The sequence below is a fragment of the Nicotiana tabacum genome, chromosome 9 (genome assembly GCF_000715075.1).
Source record: "Nicotiana tabacum cultivar K326 chromosome 9, ASM71507v2, whole genome shotgun sequence".
In the NCBI taxonomy this organism is placed as follows: domain Eukaryota; kingdom Viridiplantae; phylum Streptophyta; class Magnoliopsida; order Solanales; family Solanaceae; genus Nicotiana; species Nicotiana tabacum.
Window position 1 is genome coordinate 50,907,681 of NC_134088.1, and position 21,239 is coordinate 50,928,919.

Below are 21,239 nucleotides of genomic sequence, written 5' to 3' on the forward strand. Positions count from 1 at the left end.
TATATTTTCTATTTCTTTGTCACTGATATCTCATAATCAAGACAATTTTGTGAAACTCTTTCATGAATTCTTATTCTTAAGAAGCATATATAATATAATAAATAGTACTCAAAAGAACATCCAAAACCGCAACCAAACGACTGAGTTTAGTCCGAATTTCACGTATATGTATAGATTCCAGACTGACATCAAGGGAAAAAATGATTGGACTCTTAAAAGGCTTAAAATGAATGTTGAGGTGAGCACAGGGGGACGTAGCTTGAGAAATCTCAATCATAAAAACAAAGGAACAAATCCTCCAAAAATAGCAATTTATGCTGATCCTGAACCGGTCTTACCTTGGACTGTGTATCCCATGTTTGTTTTGCGAATGTCAATGAAAATTATGGAGTGATTACAAAGGAAAAAGGTTTAGTTTCTCAGCTGAGGTGAAGGGGGTTGTGGCCGCCAACTTGAAAAATAACAGCATTGACGAAACAATCAAAGTAGCAAAAGATCCAGCCTCGGAAAACTTCATTTAATGTACCAAATTCATAAACTTAGAAAAATTACCTATTTATTGTTTAATAAATAAGAACAAATTACTAACAAAATTTTTTCCAACAGGAAGTCTAAGGGTATGAGGGCGTATCTGATCTTTCAGCTGCAACCTAATGACATGTAATGCTTGAGCTACATTTAGTCACTTACTTCCAATATGCTCACAAGAATATAGAATGAGGTGTGTTGGGGTTTCAGTTTTATAATATCCATATCCCCATTGTACAGTTTATGCAATGTCTAAGCAGCATTCAGCTTACTTGTCGCGTACTTCTCTTTTTGGAAGTAAGTCAGCACGTCTGAATCTGAAAGTGAACCTTATTCCTATAAACAAGGAAGCAACAAATATTATACATAAATTTCACTTGCACGGTAAAACTCAGTCCTCATTTAGTTTTTAGATGCTTCAATCTCAATGTCTACAAGTTGACAATGCCTTCTCCAGCAGTAATACTAGAAATACAAGCTCAAACTTGTTACCAGTCTATCTTAATTTCTGTTGTTCACTTCATTGTAGAATGTACGACCTCTAAAGTTGTTTAGAGGAGCAAAAAGGAAAGGTAAACCTGATGTTCATGATCAAAGGCATAGGTTGAGTTCGAGTTTTACAATAGGTAGTGTTATCCTTCTCAATTTCACTTAATAAATTATGAGTTGAGAGCCTAAGAGCGTATTGGGGATTGCCATTGACAACCCACCACAATGGAAGTTTTTATTTTCTAATCATTTAAAAGAACAGGTTGAACAGTATTACCTGAATTCCGAGAGAAGAACTTCAGTATTTCATCAATTATTATCACCTAACAAGAAGAGTAGCAGCAGTCATTAAGGTAGAAATCATGATAAATGGAAAGAACATTTATGAAGGAGAACAGAAGAAACAAGCTACTGGCAAAAGAAATCACCCAAAGCACGATGGGGAAAGGTCAAACAAAATGTCAACATGATCACATGAACACAGAAACATAGCAAATGATTACAATAATTCAGCAACTCCTTTTGGTCCCCGTTGATCATTTTAAGCTCGAGAAACTTGGCCACAATGCATGGTTTTAAGGATTGAAATACAGAGAATCAGCAACCGAGAGAAACAGCATAAAATATATCTCCACCATATTTTCTTTCTGATGCCTGACTTCTAATGTATCTATATATACCGGCAGTTAACAGGGACTCTACCTAGGCAGCAGCTGGGCACGTAACTCAGATTGCATTTAAGATGGATACGAGCTATAGAGATCAACTAAAGATCACACCTTTTTGTCTCCTAAAAATGACATATTTGATACATGTGGCACCAACCTTAGCAATACTTTCCCTCATTTAAAACTAGAACATCTCTCCACCAAATCAGACACTTGGCTGTTTTCAAACATTTACGATAAAAGAATATCTACAGTGCGATACAGCACAAAAAGATTTTTTGCAGCTCACAAATATAAATAAGAATAAGGAGTTCACAGTGCAGGATTTTGATGGTCAATTCTCTTACAGGAAATGAAAGATATAGCACAGCTGTCCACTCTGCCCAGCTTAACGGTGTCACCTGCAATTCACATATCAGAATCATTTTAAGTAACATGTTCAGCACAAAGAAGCATCACCAAACTGAAAGAACTTACACTGAAGTCAGAAGAACAAGAGGTCACTTACAGAGAATAGAGCGGATAATGGTTGCACATAAAGAATGAGGATGTGAAGGATCATGGTGAAGATAATTGAACCAACAAGCCATAAATTACTCCATGGAGGGATGGCACTTAAGAACCAAAAAAACATAGTCAGTCCTGAAAGGACATAAAGTTATTCTGATGTAATGTCTAAATATTGTCGGCATTCTATACAGAAATGGCAAGACAACAAGATCTAGAAACAAAACAGAGCCTCAGCAAACAATGTCTCTAGAAGCTTTAAAAAGACAAGTTAATTCGACATAGAATATGACAAAATGCGGACCGCCATCCACATCTTGTGAAGGACAAGTAACTGCCCCTTGTACATACATTTACTTCTTGAGGACCAAAAAGAGTAGATGAGTAGATCACAAGGTGATAATTAATGTAAAGAACAAAAACATCTTTCCTCAGTCAGAGAAAATATTCAAAAATTCATACCCACCTTCAATAAAATCCTAAAATACTATTTTTATCATTTCTAAGAGGGATTCTGGAATTTAGGAAGGGGTTTTCGATCTCTAAAGAAATCTCTCTCTTAAAATTATAGAATGGTCAAAAGGACTACCAAGTGGATGAGGTACACAGGACTTTGAGTGGCTTTAAATTAACTTTCAGGATCTAAGTTGTAAGGATTCGTCAGAAAAGAACTCAGAGAAACATGTCAATCAAATATTTACTTTTAGCAAAGTCTTTTTGATATAGAAGAGAATTGAAAAGTTGGTAAGAACAAAGCAAAGGAATCATAAGCAATAGGAAAATGACAGTACAACTGCCTATGAGGAGCACCATGAATTTCCAATATTACTGCAATTGGTGGAGGCATTCGGTAGATGCAATTCTTTATTTTAATAACTGTAGCGTCCGGGCCAGCTTGCGCGCACCTCGACTAATCCCACGGGATACCTGCCACCTCCCACCAGCAACAGGTACCTGGTAACTCTATCCACCAAGGCTTGGATAGATGAGAAGAAATCACCTAGTATTTTTTTCTTCCGCTGGGATTTGAACCCGAGACCTCATGGTTCTCACCCATTTCATTGACCACTAGGCCACATCGTTGGGTGCAGATGCAATTCTTTAAAAGAATAGACTTCCATTTCCTCAAATTAAAAGAGAAAAAGGTGTAGGGTTTTACTTTTTAAAAATGCAAGATAATAAATTAGATCAGCAACAGTTTCAGTAGCATGCTTACAGTAAGGATTGATTTTCACTGAGATTATTCAATGCATTGAACATCTCAACAACAACAAGCACCGTCATTGAAACAGTAGATGGGTGGCGATCACTGAATATACTACATGGATAATTTGCTTCCCTGGTTGAACAACTGTCAAAATTCATCTGAAAAAATAAACATGAAAGAGTTAGTTTTATTTTAAGGAAATTCAAGGACACATTCCAAGTCATCAAGTCCCTGAATCTGAATGTTCCCGCCAAACCACATATTAACACCTAAGTTGCTCGGATACGGGTGAGGATCTAGACGTCGGATCCTTCGAGATGTAAATTCAAAGATTCGGGGATACGGATCCTAGTATGGATACAGGAGCGGGGATCCGGCTAAAAATAATTCAAAAACTAAAAAAATAAAAATATCTCTAAATTGTGAGAAATTTTGTGGAATACTTACGTATAGCTTGTAAAGTGTAGATTTTCTTTTTATTCTCAAATTGTAGATATGTCAATGATTGATTTGCTAGATAAGGTATGCTATTTTCTTCAAATTTACCCTAGTTTTGGTTCTGATTTCGGGAATCAAATTGTATCTCGTCTCGGATTTTTTCATCCGTCGTGGTCAAAGTACCCAAAATTATTTGACCAGATCCGGTACGGATCCTATACCCACACCCATACTAGTGTCGTGTCGACACGGGTGCGGCACCTAAACTGCCGTGTCGGAGCAACATAGATTAACACTATGAAACCAGCTCTTCAGTGCTGCCCTCTTATATGCACAAATGAGAAGAGAAAGAACTTTCATTCACCCATAACTCATTTGTTTTCCGTTTGGCCCTCAAGGGAGGTGTTAGAGGTAGATTCTTATTGACAAAGGTTTGAAGTTGGAAAAGAGCACAGTGATTGCCGGTTTTAAATGTAAAACTTTTTCTGACCAGAGGTACTTGAGAACACTCCAACCTCATCAATATAAGAAAGAGAAAGAGAACAACATAAACTGGAGAGAACTGAATAGGATGCACCCAATGACTTCTTGGAGTGAACTTACCAATTCATTGTATGGGAGTTTGGGTCCGTTATCATAATAAACAAACCACCATATGAATCCTGCAACAGTGGCAAGTCCAACATATGCTGCATGAATGGGAATTATGATCAACAAAGAAGTCGAGGAAAGCAAATATAGGACCAAGTATCATATAAAGCATTAAATTACTGCAAGCGAATTTTTATCTCCAAATGCTAGTGGCGTTGAGCACTAATAACATATGCAAAATATTCACCCTCATTTAATCGTGTTACAAATATTTTAGATATTAGCTTCACCAAGGAAAACCTACGACAATTTTAAAATAAGGGGAAAAACAAAAAATCAGACACAAAAAGCGTGAAGAAGAAGCTACAAGACTCGACTAAAAACAGAGGCCATAAACCTGCAAATACTAGGGTTGTAATAAAAGTGAACAAGGAATGTGTACTACCTCCAATAACTAGATAACGAAAAAACAGCCACCCAGAAACTACTGCTTCATTGACCTGTCATAAACAAGTGAAGTAAGTTTCAAATTTGACAATTTTTCAGCATCTTAGTTTTTTAATTCATGTAAAAGGTCAAAAATTTAATGCATTTCCAATCCAACAAACAAAGATGAGGAACAAAGGCTTCATCGAAGATACAAAGCAGAAAGAATACAATCAACTTTGACACATTAAGGACATTTGACACTTTACTATATCAGTCAAATTGAATAATACAAAAAAAGTGAAAATACGTGCATTTCCAAGTTGCATTGACAAGCATATGTCCCAAGTATTTAAGATCAGAAACTTCATCGGAGATATATGTGAAGGAGATGCTACAAAAGCTTGTTTCAAAGTGATGGAAGATAATAAAGAGAGAGAGAGAGAGAGAGAGAGAGGAACTGGGAAAGCAGAGATTCATATATTCTATTTCAAACTTGCCAAACTTGGATATTGTCAAGAACTCCTGAAAAGGTCAATCAACGACCATAATTCTGCTCTTGCAAAATACATAAGTTTGTTAAAACGGATAAGCTATATGTGAGTACATCTCAATAGAAGTACTAGAATGGATTAAGATAGACCCGTCTTACTTTTGTATCCTTTAGATCTTATTACATAGAATTGTTAAGTAGTCATCTAACAAGTAACAACATTATATCTCTCAGACGGGATTCTCCAGTTATTTATGTTTGATTGCATTTATATTCTGAGAATTAGAACGGGAAAAGAATATTATTAATCTATTAACTATCATACGATGAGCCCTATTTATAACTATACACAATTCATATTCTACTCCTATTCCATGTGGGACTAGGATTAATAACATATTAGTTATATAACTATCTAACACTCCCACTCAAGCCGGTGCATACAAATCATATGTACCGAGCTTGTTACATATGTAACTAATACGAAGACAATTGAGGGACTTGGTGAACATATCTGCAAGTTGATCATTTGACTTCACAAACTTTGTAACAATATCTCTTGAGAGTATCTTTTCTCTTACAAAGTGACAGTCAAACTCAATGTGTTTAGTTCTCTCATGAAACACCGGATTTGATGCAATATGAATGGCAGCTTGATTATCACACATAAGTTCCATCTTGCTGATCTCACCAAATGTCAACTTCTTGAGCAACTGTTTGATCCAAACTAGCTCACATGTTGCTATAATCATTGCTCGATATTCTGCTTCTGCATTAGACCGAACAACCACATTCTGTTTCTTGCTCTTCCAAGACACAAAATTACCTCCTTCTAAAACAGAAGGTGATCCTACCTAATTAGCATCTAAGTATCCAACGATCTGCTCATGGCCTCGATCCTCAAACAAATAATCCTTTGCTTGGAGCTGATTTTATATACCAAAGAATGAGGATAACTGCATCCCAATGATTATCACATGGAGAATCCACAAACTAACTCATAACACTCACAGGAAAGGAAATGTCGGGTGTAGTCATTGTGAGGTAATTTAATTTACCAACCGTCTATATCTTTCCCCTGTCCTCGCAGAAGTTTAGAATTCGGATACATAGGAGTATCAACAGGTATACAGCCTGTCATTCCTATCTTCTCAAGAATGAGAATGTCTAGGCATACTTCCATTGTCAAATCCCAATACCTGAGCTAGACTGAGCGACCTCAATACCCAAGAAATACTTTAATCTGCCCAGGTCCTTAGTCTGAAAGAGATGTTGCTTCAACTTAGTAATAGCATCCTGATCATTGCCAGTAATAACAATATTGTCAACATAAATCACTAGATAAATACCGAGATTTGAAGCAGAATGCCGATAAAATACAGAGTGATCGTGCCAAACTCCCGAATAACTGTGCTGAACTTACGAAACTAGGCTCGAGGAGACTGCTTTGGACTATAGAGTGACCGGCGCAACTGACATTCAAGGCCATTAGACTCCGCCCGACCAACAAAACCAAGTGGTTCCATATAAACTTCATCCTCAAGGTCACCGTGAAGAAAAACATTCTTAATGACAAACTGATAGAGAGGCCAATGGAGAACAACAACCATGGATAGAAAAAGGCGAAATGATGCTATTTTAGCCACAGGAGAGGAAGTATCACTGTAATCGAGCCCAAGTATCTAAGTATACCCTTTGGCTACAAGACGGGCCTTAAGTCGATCAACCTGGTCATATGGACCAACTTTGACTGCATAAACCCAACGACAACCAACAGTAGATTTACCTGAAAGAAAAGGAACAAGCTCCCAAGTACCATTCATATGTAAAACAGAGATCTAGCCAAGCTCCCAAGTACCATTCAACCAGGAAGCTATGTTGCTCGGACTCTCCAAAAGTGTTGCCGCACCCGTGTCGGATCCTCCAAAAATGCACTAAATTTGGAGGATCCGACACGCACCCAACAACATTTTTGAAGAGTCCGAGTAACATAGCCAGGAAGAACAGAAAAAGTTCTTCAACACTACATAGGCTCTGTCTCTGATATAATTCGTCACCTTAAAATTTATGCTTCATGTTTGGGGCTAATAACAGAATAATGGGATCTCGTAACTTAACAAGCACTATCAAGCAGTCCATAATCACCATAAAGTTATAAAAACACGAGCCTGATTCACCAGCCTGGTAGCAGAAACAACCGGACAAAAGCACGAGAAAACAGAGCTTCTAAAGTCAAAGCAAGTACGCCATCTAAGCCTTGCAGTAAACAACTTGAAACAAACAACAAAACAGCAGTAGCAATTGCACACAAAAGACCATATTATCTTGAAATACAACGACATGAGTCAACTAAGACGGAAAGAGAAGATAATACCTTCCGAGGTTTGGATTTCATAACATCTGAGTCTTGTTTATTAAACCCAATAGCAGTGGCAGGCAATCCATCAGTGACTAGATTTACCCATAGCAGTTGGACCTGCGTATCAACAAAATAACCTGATAAATCTGAAAAAACTAAGCTCGAGAGTAATAAGGGAATTAGAAACGAGCCAACTTAACATACTTAGAAGAGAAACATATAAAGCATCAAACTAGCTTCCCAGCCTTCAAAAGAACGCTGGAGCCATGTTATTAAAAAATGGATATGGATGATTGTTTATAGTGAAAGAAATGGATACTACAGGAGGATTCAGAGTAAAGATGACTTACAAAAAGAGGACTCAGAGTAGGTATTAGATGCTACCTATGTGAAGCTGAAGCAAAAGTAGAATCCCCTATACACTTATTTTTGCAGTGCCGTTTTGTTTGGGACATTTGGGACATTTGGGCCATGTTCCTGAATGTATTTGGAGTGCATTGGGTAGTTCTTCCAACCTTTAAATCTGCAGTAAGAAGCTGGAGAGGACAGATGCTCGCGGAAAAACTTATTCTTTCACCTTTTGTATACTCTTGGTGTGATTTAAGCAGAACTGATGTATTTTCTTTTGCAGACTTTCTGGATTCCTTTAATATTTAAGGGAAGCTAAGTCCTTTTTGTGTACATATTTAGCACTTTCTTGGTGCAAATCAATGAAACCTTTACCCCAAAAAAATGTTCAAGGTGGACCGCTATTGCATCACTTTCCTTGAACCTCATGCTTGCAAAACAGGGACTTTTTTTTTGATAAAGTAATAAAAATTTCCTTAAAAGAAGGGCATAAATGCCCGTATACAATAAGTATACTAAGAAAAGAGAACCTCACAACAAAATATGGTTCTCTACAAAAGACACTCAATCTTCTATGCCTAAGGGAGTCTCATGGGTGCACCTAAACATAATAAGAGAAAAAAAGGCTACTCCTCAACTGTACAAAACCCTTCTCTACCCCATCAAAAGCTCTCAACACTTTGAGACAGTAACATATCATGATTGCTTCTTTAGAAATATAACAAACACTACTCCGAGAGTGGGGAGAAGGGGGGGGGGTGGCTAAAATGCAGATTAGCAGGGGAAAATATGCACTTGAGATGCTTAAGAACGGGGATGAACATGTTACAGAAGTTATAGGCTACGAACTCACAGGGACAAGAGTATCAGGAATCCCAAGCATAGCTGCCACAAAAATACAGACCACTTCACCAATATTTGAAGATATCATGTATCTAATAAATTGTTTTGTATTGTTGTAGATAGCCCTTCCTTCAGCAACCGCCTGTTCAGAAAACATAATTCAATAAACCAAAGGAATATAGTTTTAAAGGTAAGAGATTTAGGAGAATTTGATGAAAATAGAATATCAGCTTACAGCAACAACAGTGGCAAAGTTATCATCTGCTAAAACCATATCTGAAGCACTCTGCAAGTTGAGACCAGGATGAAAGGGACTAAGTTCACATGTCAATTTCGGGAATCCAATATAAACAATTTATGACAGACCAGAAAATCTTAAAACAAAGCCCACTATGTCATTAAACAATGTATTTCTTGGTAAAGTCATTCGAAACTGCAGAAGGGTAACAAAAAGGTGGTTGCACCAATGTACTGCAGGATATGATTACTGTTTTACATATTCACTGATTTATTTAAGCAGTGGCAAGTTTTGTCCAGTTTGGTTATTTTTATTGTGAAAAGAATTTCTCCAAAGAAAATATTTTCCACGGGAAAACCTTATGGGCAGAAGCCATATTCATTTTCACATATTTAAGCATTTAACGCTATATTACTTGTTTCAAAGAGCTCCTAGGAATTTTGTCAACCTTTACTGTTAATTGTAACAACTTCAACTGCTAATTACAAAATAATAAAAACCTGAAACTCTCGAGGTACAAACAGAAGGAAAAGGAGGATAGGATCCACTCCACCTCTAAAGCAGTAAATCATATTTAGGTGAATTCTTTTGTACAACTTTCATATTAAAAAAAATAACAGACAGATACGTAGGCCTAAGAGAATCAGGTAGCATCAATAATATACGGTCTTACTCGGTGAAACCCTTTCTGGCACTATATTACCTGAGCTAACCAGAAAAGTAATGAGGGCGAGAACGAGGGACAATAAAACTCGTCTAGACAATATACAAGAGCGCCCATTATATAGGAGTTTACGCTACTAGAAATACGATCATTTTAGACTACATAAAATAAGAAAACTTTATCATGAGAAAAAATTTCCAATTACCAGAATTCCTACTTATGACACAATAATAAAGAACATAATTATATACCACAAGACTAATCTAGGAGGGTGTTTGGATTGGCTTAAAAGCTGGTAATTTAGGTTTGACCAAGTATTCACATTCTTATCCCTTACACTTTATATAATTCCCTAAATATCCTTCACAATGAAAGGCCCTAACTCTATTTGTTTCTTTTCCTTCTTCTTCCTCAGCTGCCGTCCATCTCTGCCGTCCTTGTTAGTTCAAGTTGAGAGGATTTTCTCACTTAAAATATCTTAAAACAATTTATCACGTAAAGAAAGTTCATCCAATATTTCGCAGATTCTAAATTTACCGAACTGTTATGTTTTTCTATAAGTTAGATTATGTACAACTGATACTTTCTTTAAGAATTTGGACTTGTATGAGATTTTTGCTGCAACTGAAAAACGTGGAATAAACTTTGATCAATTGCTGCACATTCCGGAACATGATGAAAGGCTGGTAATTTAGGTTTGACCAAGTATTCACATTCTTATCCCTTACACTTTATATAATTCCCTAAATATCCTTCACAATGAAAGGCCCTAACGCTATTTGTTTCTTTTCCTTCTTCTTCCTCAGCTGCCTTCCATCTCTGCCGTCCTTGTTAGTTCAAGTTGAGAGGATTTTCTCACTTAAAATATCTTAAAACAATTTATCATGTAAAGAAAGTTCATCCAATATTTTGCAGATTCTAAATTTACCGAACTGTTAAGTTTTTCTATAAGTTAGATTATGTACAACTGATATTTTCTTTAAGAATTTGGACTTGTATGAGATTTTTGCTGCAACTGAAAAACGAGGAATAAACTTTGATCAATTGCTGCACATTCCGGAACATGATGAATGGCTCTATAGTGATGGGAAAACCACTACACGCGTGACTTTAATGGCTCTTTTCTAATGAAATTTGAAATGCTAATGCTTGTAATCATATGAATACTTTTCACTATTTAATTAGTAAGTTGTTTATTTATAAACATTTATCAAATTATCAATTATTTGTATATTATTCCAATAAATAATTTATATTTGTTAAAAATAATCTTATCTAATTAATTTAGAACTGAAAATGGACTATAATCTGGCAATAATTAGTTTATTTTAGTGTTAACAGCTTTACGGGCATTTTAGCCATTTTAACAGAAAATGGTGCTTATCAGCACTTTTCCACCAAACACATCAACTACTTATTTTAAGCTTCAGCGCTTCTAGCCAAACACGTAACTGCTTCTTTTTTTTAACTCAGCTCCAGCACTTCAAAAGTGCTTTTAAGCCCAAGTAAAGCTACTTTTATTCAGCTAAATCCCAATGGGCTCTAGATACATTCGGACATATATCAGCATTAAATCTCTTGATTCTCACCGTACCCCCTCAAACTCAAGGTAGAGAAGGAATTTGTAAATCCAAACAGGAACGCTGCAACAAAAAGTTATTCTCAAAGGAACAGTGATTTGCAAAATAGCGTCGCCGAAATAGTGTCACCAGAAAGACAATAAGTGTTGAAATTATCATCCACAGAAAGTCACAGATAAGTGTTTCTCATATCACACTAAAAGGAATCTCCTCCCAATTACCAATAAGAGAGATGATAATACAATTTCCACGACATCATCGGCATAGTTTGAAATGGTAGCTGGAGAATAGCCAAATAAATTTCCACAATTTCCATAAGAACAAAGGTGACATTCAGAATTGTAACAACTATAGGGGCATCAAGTTACTAAGTCACACTATGAAAGGTTGGGAGAGCGTAGTGGAAGGGAGGGTGAGGAGGGCAGTGTCTATATCCGACAACCAATTTGGGTTCATGCCGGGTCGTTCCACTACGGAAGCTATCCACCTTATCAGGAGGTTGGTAGAACAGTACAGGGATAGGAAAAAAGATTTGCACATGGTGTTTATTGACCTAGAGAAAGCGTATGACAAGGTTCCTAGGAAGGTTCTTTGGAGATGCCCGGAGGTGAAAGGTGTGTCGGTAGCTTATATTAGGGTTATAAAGGACATGTATAAGGGAGCTAAGACTCGGGTTAGGACTGTGGGAGGTGCCTCGGAGCACTTCCCGGTTATTTTGGGGTTGCACCAAGGGTCTGCGCTCAGCCGTTTCTTATTTGCCCCGGAGATGGATGCACTAACACACCATATTCAAAGGGAGGTGTCATGGTATATGTTGTTCGCTGATGATATAGTTTTGATTGATGAGACGCGAGGCGGCGTTAATGAGAGGCTAGAGGTATGGAGACAGACCCTTGAGGCTAAAGGTTCCAAATTGAGTAGAACTAAGACATAATATCTGGAGTGTAAGTTCAGCGATGCGTCGGGGGAAGCGGACATGGATGTGAGGCTTGACTCACAAGTCATCCCTAAGAGAGGAAGTTTCATGTACCTTGAGTCGATTATTAAGGGGGATGGGGAGATAGACGAGGATATCACGCACCGTATAGGAGTAGGGTGGATGAAATGGAGGTTAGCATCTGGAATCCTGTGTGACAAGAAAGTGTCACCGAAACTCAAAGGCAGGTTCTATAGAGCGGTGGTAAGACCGGCCATGCTGTATGGGGCTGAATGTTGGGTAGCCAAGAATTCGCATACCCAGAAGATGAAAGTAGCAAAAATGAGGATGTTGAGATGGATGTGCGGGCACACTAGACTGGATAAGATTAGGAATGAAGATATTCGGGAGAAGGTGGGCGTGGCTCCCATGGACGACAAGATGTGGGAAGCGAGGCTTAGATGGTTCGGGCACGTGCGGAGGAAAAGCATAGATGCCCCGGTTAGGAGGTGTGGGCGTTTGACATTGGCAGGTACGAGGAGAGGTAGAGGGCGGCCAAAGAAGTATTGGGGTGAGTGACCAGGCAGGACATGACGCGACTTCAGATCTCCGAGGACATGGCTCTGGATAGGAAGGAGTCGAGCGTTTTTCTATGTTGTTCCGGGGGCGGGGCGGGGCTGATAATGTTGCGCTATGGGTTGTTAGTGGTTTATGTAGTTTCCACACTATTTTCTATGCCATTATTGCTGGTTATTGTTATTGCTTTTACATATATTTTTCTATTTCTTACGATGCTGATACTATTTTTCTGGCTTCTGTTGTTGTCACTGATCTATTTGTAGATTTTGAGAAGAAGAAAATGCTTCTTGTAGAATTCTAACAGTGTTCATCTTAGAACCAGGGGCAAATGTCTCTTGGTAATCCACTCCATAAGTCTAAGTGAATCCCTTGGCCACCAATCTTGTTTTGAATCTTTCAATTGAGCCATCAACTTTGTGCTTCACAGTGAAGACCCATTTGCAGCCAACCAACTTCTTGTCTGGTGGTGAAGTGACAAGTTCCCAAGTATCATTTTTTAACAAGGCCTTCATTTTTTTAATCATAGCTTGCTTCCATTTAGGATATACAAAAGCTTCTCTCCAATTCTGGGTAATAGACACAGAAGAAATAGACAAGGCAAAGGCCTATAGAAGGGAGACAAAGAATTATAGGAGACAAAATTAGATAAAAGGGTGTTTGGTGGTGCAAGATCTGACTCCTTTTCTGTGAGCAATAGGTTCATCTAACTCATTAGGAAATGTAGATAACTCACCGGTAGAAGAAAGTTCAGCTTAGGTAGATTGCATGATAGATTCTTCTACTCTATTTTTCCTTGAGTAAGTTTTCAAATCAGGCCTATCCAAACGCCCAATAGTCACCCCATGAATTCTTTCTCCAATTTCACTTTCCTCTATGACAATGTCATCAAGAGGTCCAGTAATGGAACTAGGTAAAATCACCTCTTCCTCCTTAGTGCTCTCCCCCTGCAGAGGTGATGAGGTAATACTGAAATAAGGCTCAGATTCTCGAAAGGTAACATCCATGCTAACAAAAGATCTCCTAGAGGGAGGATGATAACATTTGTAACCTTTCTGTGTCGGAGAATACCCAATGAAAACACACTTTATAGCTCTGGGATCAAGTTTCCCAGAATTTCTATTGTGGACAAAGCAAACACACCTAAACACCTTTAAAGGAACAGTATATTCATTCTTACCCTTTAAAGTTTCCAGAGAACTTTGAAAATTGAGGGGTTTAAGTGGCATTCTGTTGATAAGTTAGGTAGCCGCTATAATAGCATCCCCCAGTAAGATTTTGGTAGATGCATGGTGAACATAAGAGATCTTGCTACTTCTAACATATGCATATTTTATCTTTTAGCGACCCCATTTTGTGCACTAGTGTAAGGACAACTAGTCTGATGGACTATCCCACTGGACTCCAAATAAGCACCAAATCTTTTATCCATGTATTCACTGCCATTATCAGTTCTCAAGATTTTTATTTTGCCATCAAACTGAGTACAAATCAGCTTATGAAATGACTAAAAACAAGAGAAAACTTCACTTTTGGCTTTTAACAAATATACCCAAGTCATCCTAATGCAGTAATCAATGAAAGTAATAAGCCATCGACTACCAGACAAAGAAACAATTTAGGTAGGACCCCATACATCAGAATGAATAGTCATAATCGGAGTTGTGCTTCTATTATCACTCACAGGATAAGAGTTTCTAGTATGCTTGGCATATTCACACGCATCACAGTACAAATATTCAAATCTAGTCCTTGAAAACAAATCGGGATATAACTTCTTCAAAACAAAGAATGATGGGTGTCCTAACCGTCTATGCCGTTGTATTATTTATTGGTTGACATCCTTACTTTCCCCAAAAAAGGCTTGACCAGAGTTTTGAATCCCATCTAATATATACAAGTCATCACGCAATGTACCACTGCCAATCGTTTTCCTTGTTTGAAGATCCTGAAAAATACAATGATCGGGAAAGAACTCGATTTTACAGTTTAGAGCTTTGGTGATGGCACTAATAGATAAAAGATTGACAGGGAACTCAGGGACATGGAGCACGGATGATAGTTTAATATTAGGGGTACAAATGACAGAACTTGTTCCAGAGATAGGTGTTAAAGAACCATTGGCTATTTTAACATTATCTCCTTTGGGACACGGAGAATAGTTTTGAATGCCTTTAGAAAAGCATGTCATGTGTCTATTTGCACCAGAATCGACAATCCAAGAATTAAGGTGAGCAGCAAAGGCAGTACCTGATTGAACATGATTGGATGTGACAACATTAGCAGAGTCAAGTTTGGCTAGGAGGCGACGGAGAAGCTGAATTTCATCAGAAGACGAGATTTCTCCAGAAACCGTCTCCTTGAATGTCTCCATATTTCAGCTCAATCAGAAGGAAATCAGAAGGCGTTTGTGTTGCGGACAGCCAACAAGAGAAAGAAAACTCAACCTCTTTGATAAAAACGGAATCCTAGTGCTGCGAGTGAGATAACTCACTTCAAAAAGGCAGCAATGGCTCTGATACCATGTAGATTTTGACAAGAAGAAAATGCTTCTTGTATTTCTACGTATTTACAACCCATGAACAAGCGAATTTATACAAAGCTCCTAATGCTAATTAAGGAAATAAAATAAATCTATACAATCAATCCAACTATCAAATCAAATCAGAATAAAATCAGATCTCCTAAATAAAAGCAAATCTCCTGAAATCATGTTACTCCTAAATCAAGTTTCCTTGATTCATGCTAATCAACACTATTGTCTATTGTTTATTTTCTTCTTCTTGAGCCGAGGGTCTTTCGGAAACAACCTCTCTATCCCGCCGGGGTTAGGGTAAGGTCTGCGTACACTGTAGCCTCCCAGACCACACTTGTGGGATTTTACTGGGTTGTTGTTGTTGTAATAATATAGAATGCAAAACCCAAACTTTAATACCATGGTATCAAGAAATGATACAAGTCTTGAATAAGAATCTAGGACGCGCAAGAACATCCTAGTTGACAATCCCTTACTCCAGTAGCATGTAGGGTTCCTTGATTCAAATGGCATGAATAGATATTCAATGTTTTGCAATTAAAACAAAAAAAACAACTGGAGGCATTTTCTTGATAACTGGAACCTCCTTATAAGGAGAAAAATGAACTAAGCATTCTTCTTACAACAAGATCCAATCTCCTAGTCCCTCAGAAAGAAAAAAGAATTTCAAACTTTCCCTTTTGGGAATGGAAGACTGAAACCTATGGTTTGATACATAATAATTATCCTTTTTTTGCAGACAAGTGAATAAGTTCGATAATCAATGCTCCATTCTTCATTTATTTCTCGAAACAGTGATTGGAAATTTAATGTGCACAATAGAGACTCAATTCATGTTCTAAAATCATGAAGAAAAAGAAGGCAACACGACTTTCCTGGAACAAATATCCAAATTTAATGTTCAAATGAGGGACTGAATATCCTGTTAGAATAGCTTTGTGAATATATATGTAATTAGTCTGAGTCCCGTATGTAATAGGAGTAGGTTATATATTATGTGTACTTATAAATAGGGTTCGTTGTATTACCATTAACATCAATAATAATATTTTTCTCCCGTGCATTCTCACATGGTATCAGAGCATTAGTGAGAAACTTATCGTTGTGCATCATTCCAGCGACTTCCGGGAAGAAAGACCTCGTCGCCGTGCAATTTTCCGGCGACTTAAGAGGTTGTCTGTAACAAAATCACTTTCCTGGTTTGGTAAGTTCAACACAGTTATTCAGGAGTTTGGCATGACTCGTAGTGAAGCTGATCACTCTGTGTTTTATCGGTATTTTGCTTCAAATCTCTATATTTATCTGGTGGTTTATGTTGAAGATATTGTAATCACCGGCAATGATTAGGATGGTATTACTAAGTTGAAGCAACATCTCTTTCAGCACTTTCAGACTAAGGATCTGGGCAGATTAAAGTATTTTCTGGGTATTGAGGTCGCTCAGTCTAGCTCAGGTATTGTGATCTCACAACGGAAGTATGCCTTACACATTCTTGAGGAGACAAGAATGATAGGCTGTAGACGTGTTGACATTCCTATGGATCCGAATTCTAAACTTTTACCATGACGGGGGGAGCCGCTTAGCGATCCTACAAGATATAGGCGGTTGGTTGGTAAATTAAATTACCTCATAGTGACTAGACCTGACATTTCCTTTCCTGTGAGTGTTGTAAGTCAGTTTATGGATTCTCACTGTGATAGTCATTGGGATGCAGTTGTCCGCATTCTTCGGTATATAAAATCAGCTCCAGACAAAGGACTATTGTTTGAGGATCGAGGCCATGAGCAGATCGTTGGATACTCAGATGCTGATTGGGCAGGATCACCTTCTGATAGACGTTCTACGTCGGGATATTGTGTTTTAGTAAGAGGTAACTTGGTGTCTTGGAAGAGCAAGAAACAGAATGTTATTGCTCGGTCTAGCGCAGCAGAATATCGAGCAATGGCTATAGCAACATGTGAGCTAGTTTGGATCAAACAATTGCTCGAGGATTTGAAATTTGGTGAGATCAGCCAAATGGAACTTGTGTGTGATAATCAAGTTGCCCTTCATATTGCATCGAATCTAGTGTTCCATGAGAGAACTAAACATATTGAGATTGATTGTCACTTCGTCAGAGAAAAGATACTCAGGAGATATTACTACAAAGTTTGTGAAGTCGAATGATAAGTTTGCTGATATTTTCACCAAGTCCCTCACTGGTCCTCGTATTAGTTATATATGTAACAAGCTCGGTACATATGATTTGTATGCACCGGCTTGAGGGGGAGTGTTAGAATAGCTTTGTGAATATATATGTAATTAGTCCGAGTTCCGTATGTAATAGGAGTAGGTTATATATTATGTGTACTTATAAATAGGGTTCGTTGTATTACAATTAACATCAATAATAATATTTTTCTCCCGTGCATTCTCACATATGCAAATTCTGAATCATGAAGAAAAAGAAGAAAAGATATTTTTTCAGAACTATGACCGTAAAATTATGTTCAGAGGAGGACTCAATACCAAAATACTCATCCACTGAAGACAGAAAAGAAGTTTTCAAAAATGTTTTACTAGTAAATTCACCTGAAAAATGGCCAGAATAATGGTCAAAGGAGATAGTGCCACCAAACATCACCAAAAGACAACAATATTATGGAAAAACAAAAAACTTTGCAATTATGCCTTCTTCCAGTAAGTGGAAGCTAATTATATTTACTTAAGATTGTAGAGGCTGATATCATATAGTCAAAGAGAAAAACTCGTGTTGAATTGATTTTAGACAAAACATTAAAGAGTATTCATGATATAGGAGTTTAGATTACATAAAATCAGAAAAGTTTAAGCTAGGAAAACTTTCTTAATCACTGGAATTCCTAATCATGGGCAACCAGAAAGAATAAAGCATATTACCAAGCTAGATATACGCTAACACACAACTACGTTAAATCCTCGACTATCTACAAGGGGAAGGTTAGAGTGCATCTAGGTTCTGAAATTCAAATTGGCAAGTGGGAGTTTTAACATTTCACTAGACTTCTAGCAAGCTTTTTAATTCATCACCAGAAATAAGCTATGCAAAAAAAAGCAAGTACCTTCGCAACTGCAGTTCCAGATCCCATGGCAATTCCAATGTTTGCTTTCTTCAATGCAGGTGCATCATTGACTCCATCTCCAGTCATAGCAACCTTAGAATTAAAATATTAGAAAAATATATCAATATGAAAAGAAAAGAGAAAGAACTAAGTTTGTCAACACAGGAATAATTTGGCGGAGAGATATTTCATAAGCATGGAACTAAAAGAACGAAAAATCCAGGTCTCTTTCTGCAAATTTATGATGCATTCCAATATGAAGAATATTAGCAAGCTTTGATAATCAAAACACTCATGACAAAGCTAAGAGACCTGTTCATTTGAACAAGGATAAAAAAAGTTTCACATGCAAAGTATTAGAAAGAAGTAATGATCGAGGAAACCAATCAACGTGGTTATGGTCCATTTCAATGATAACAATTGTTAAGCAAACTCAGGCGGTGAAAATACTTGAGAAGAGGCTAGAAGACAGCAAATTTACACAAGGACGAGAGAATATTCATATAAAAAGTTTGGAAAGAGGTAATAACAGAAGGAATCTTGTACCTCGTACTGTGTTTAAAACAGCTCAAAACAGAGGTATACGCTTGTCATTGCTACTAACCATTTCAATGGGAAGAGTTGTCAAGTAATCTTACATTAAAAAGTACTCGAGAAGGTAAGCTAAACCTATAGGACATGCGAAGACACATCATATCAGAGACTAACCCAAAGAAGCACTCAAGATGCCAAAGTACCCACTCCATGCAGGTTAATAAGCAAGTAAAAGCACTCAAGATGCCAAAGTACCCAAACCCATGCAGATTAATAAGCAAGTTAACAAGCAGAACTAGAAGTTGCCCCAGCATATAGACAAAGAGATAATGATTTGCAAACAAATGATTGGCCGTACAAATGCAACTTCACCAGCCTTACTACACGTGCCATCATACTACCAGTTCAAAACAGTTTATCACGATGCATACTTTACAAAAAACAAATGTACTCATGACAAAGTTACGAACCATATTTTATGTGGTTCCTTTCTAGTATAAAACAGAGGACCTGTGCAAGCACATTTTCATTTGAGGAAAGATCAAAGCGACAATCAAAAGAGGGGAGAGTTACCACTTCATTTTGATTCTGTAATGCTTCAACAAGCATCCTCTTGTGGGATGGTTCTACCCTGACAACATAAAAGATATCTGTCAATGGAAGGAAATCAACCACTATAAATGACAGAAAAAGACAAGTTAGAACCAAGAGTCAATAACTTTATGTATATATAAATTAAAAATTAAAAATTAAAAAGGGTTCTAACAAGAAGCAAAGTTATTACCTGGATAAAATTGTCATTCGCTGTAATGCCACTGACTTCTGCAATGCCGGAAGTTCTTCAAACTCAGAAGCAGTATAAGAAAACCCAGTAAAATCTCCCAAGTGATCAAAGGCACCGATTTTTTGGCACAAGGATTCTGCAGTTGTCTAAAATTATGCAGAAATTAAATTGGGTGCAAAGCAGATTATTGCAGCTCAAAATATTCAGTATTCACCAGACTCTTCATTTTACCTTGTTATCCCCAGTAACAACGATTACACGTATGCCCGCATTCATACATGAAAGGATGGCATTTCTTACTTCATCCCTTGGTGGATCAAGCATCCCAACCTTTAATTAAGCAAATATTAGAGTAGGTATGTAATTAATAATTTAATATGATCAATATTAAAATGAGAGCAGCATAAATGTAAAATGCTAAAGTTTTGCCGTGGACAAGTAAACTACAGCAACAACATGTCCATCAAACATCTGACTTAATCGGATAGTGAGAGGGTAGGAGGCACCACTAAGAAAATTTCTTTATCATACTATGATTTATGGTAGGAACATGGATGCACAGTTGGAAAAAGGCTCTTTGGATGTAAATCTACTGCATCAATGTTTCAGCAACTAAATGTCACCAAAAGAAAAAATGAAAAATAAAAAAAAATAAACACTATGCCTCTATCCCAAATGAGACTGGTTCAACTTTTGAATCAATTACATCCAGTCCCTCGGCTAGCCAACACATCACGCACTGCGCTCTTACCACTAGACCATAGCCCTGGAGGTCTGAATACTGTCTATTTTATTAATGTCAACTTGTGATATTTAAGAATTTAGCCGATACTGATTTTGAATGACAGAATATTCATAGTAGGACAAAAGGGAACATAATAGTAGTGACATTGTATACACAAATAAGAGTAAGCGGCCTAATCTCTTTGTGTATCTAGAGGAGCTATTCCTTCATAGAACTTGTTGCGTTGAACAAATTAAGGTAAGAAAACCTAACTGAAGAAAGACTCCTTCCTTGTCAATCTATACTGTTAATTTCAAGGCATTTGTATTGTGCGAAGGCGCGGGAGAAAATATGTTATTGATATATTGAATGAATGAATAATACTACACAAGAGGTCCTTATTTATAGCTATACTATACAAGGACATACTACTCATCTACCAATGTGGGACAATACTACACTATATACATGCTGTAAATTAACACTCCCCCTCAAGCCGGTGCATACAAATCATATGTACCGAGCTTGTTACATATATAACTAATACGAGGACCAGTGAGAGACTTGGTGAAGATATCTGCAAGTTGATCATTTGATCTCACAAACTTTGTAGCAATCTCTCCTGAAAATATCATTTCTCTGACGAAGTGACAATCAATCTCAATGTGTTTAGTTTTCTCATGGAACACCGGATTTGATGCAATATGAAG

General features: G+C 37.3%; 1 protein-coding gene across 2 annotated transcripts in view; it reads right to left on the reverse strand.

Moving 5' to 3' along the window:
• Window positions 1–486: 486 nt before the first annotated feature.
• Window positions 487–21,239, reverse strand: part of LOC107814435 (calcium-transporting ATPase 3, endoplasmic reticulum-type) — a 108,174-nt gene continuing 87,421 nt past the window's right edge. For both annotated transcript variants that reach the window (XM_075221674.1, XM_075221676.1), the window contains 14 exons: window positions 20,037–20,135; window positions 19,806–19,951; window positions 19,595–19,652; window positions 18,488–18,580; window positions 9,133–9,183; window positions 8,908–9,039; window positions 7,722–7,823; window positions 4,874–4,928; window positions 4,441–4,526; window positions 3,409–3,557; window positions 2,194–2,299; window positions 2,033–2,086; window positions 1,295–1,340; window positions 487–864 (listed from right to left, as the gene is read on the reverse strand). In XM_075221674.1, the coding sequence (XP_075077775.1) occupies window positions 797–864; window positions 1,295–1,340; window positions 2,033–2,086; window positions 2,194–2,299; window positions 3,409–3,557; window positions 4,441–4,526; window positions 4,874–4,928; window positions 7,722–7,823; window positions 8,908–9,039; window positions 9,133–9,183; window positions 18,488–18,580; window positions 19,595–19,652; window positions 19,806–19,951; window positions 20,037–20,135 (1,245 nt within the window). In that variant the 3' untranslated portion in view covers window positions 487–796. The remainder of the gene's footprint in view (window positions 865–1,294; window positions 1,341–2,032; window positions 2,087–2,193; window positions 2,300–3,408; window positions 3,558–4,440; window positions 4,527–4,873; window positions 4,929–7,721; window positions 7,824–8,907; window positions 9,040–9,132; window positions 9,184–18,487; window positions 18,581–19,594; window positions 19,653–19,805; window positions 19,952–20,036; window positions 20,136–21,239) is intronic.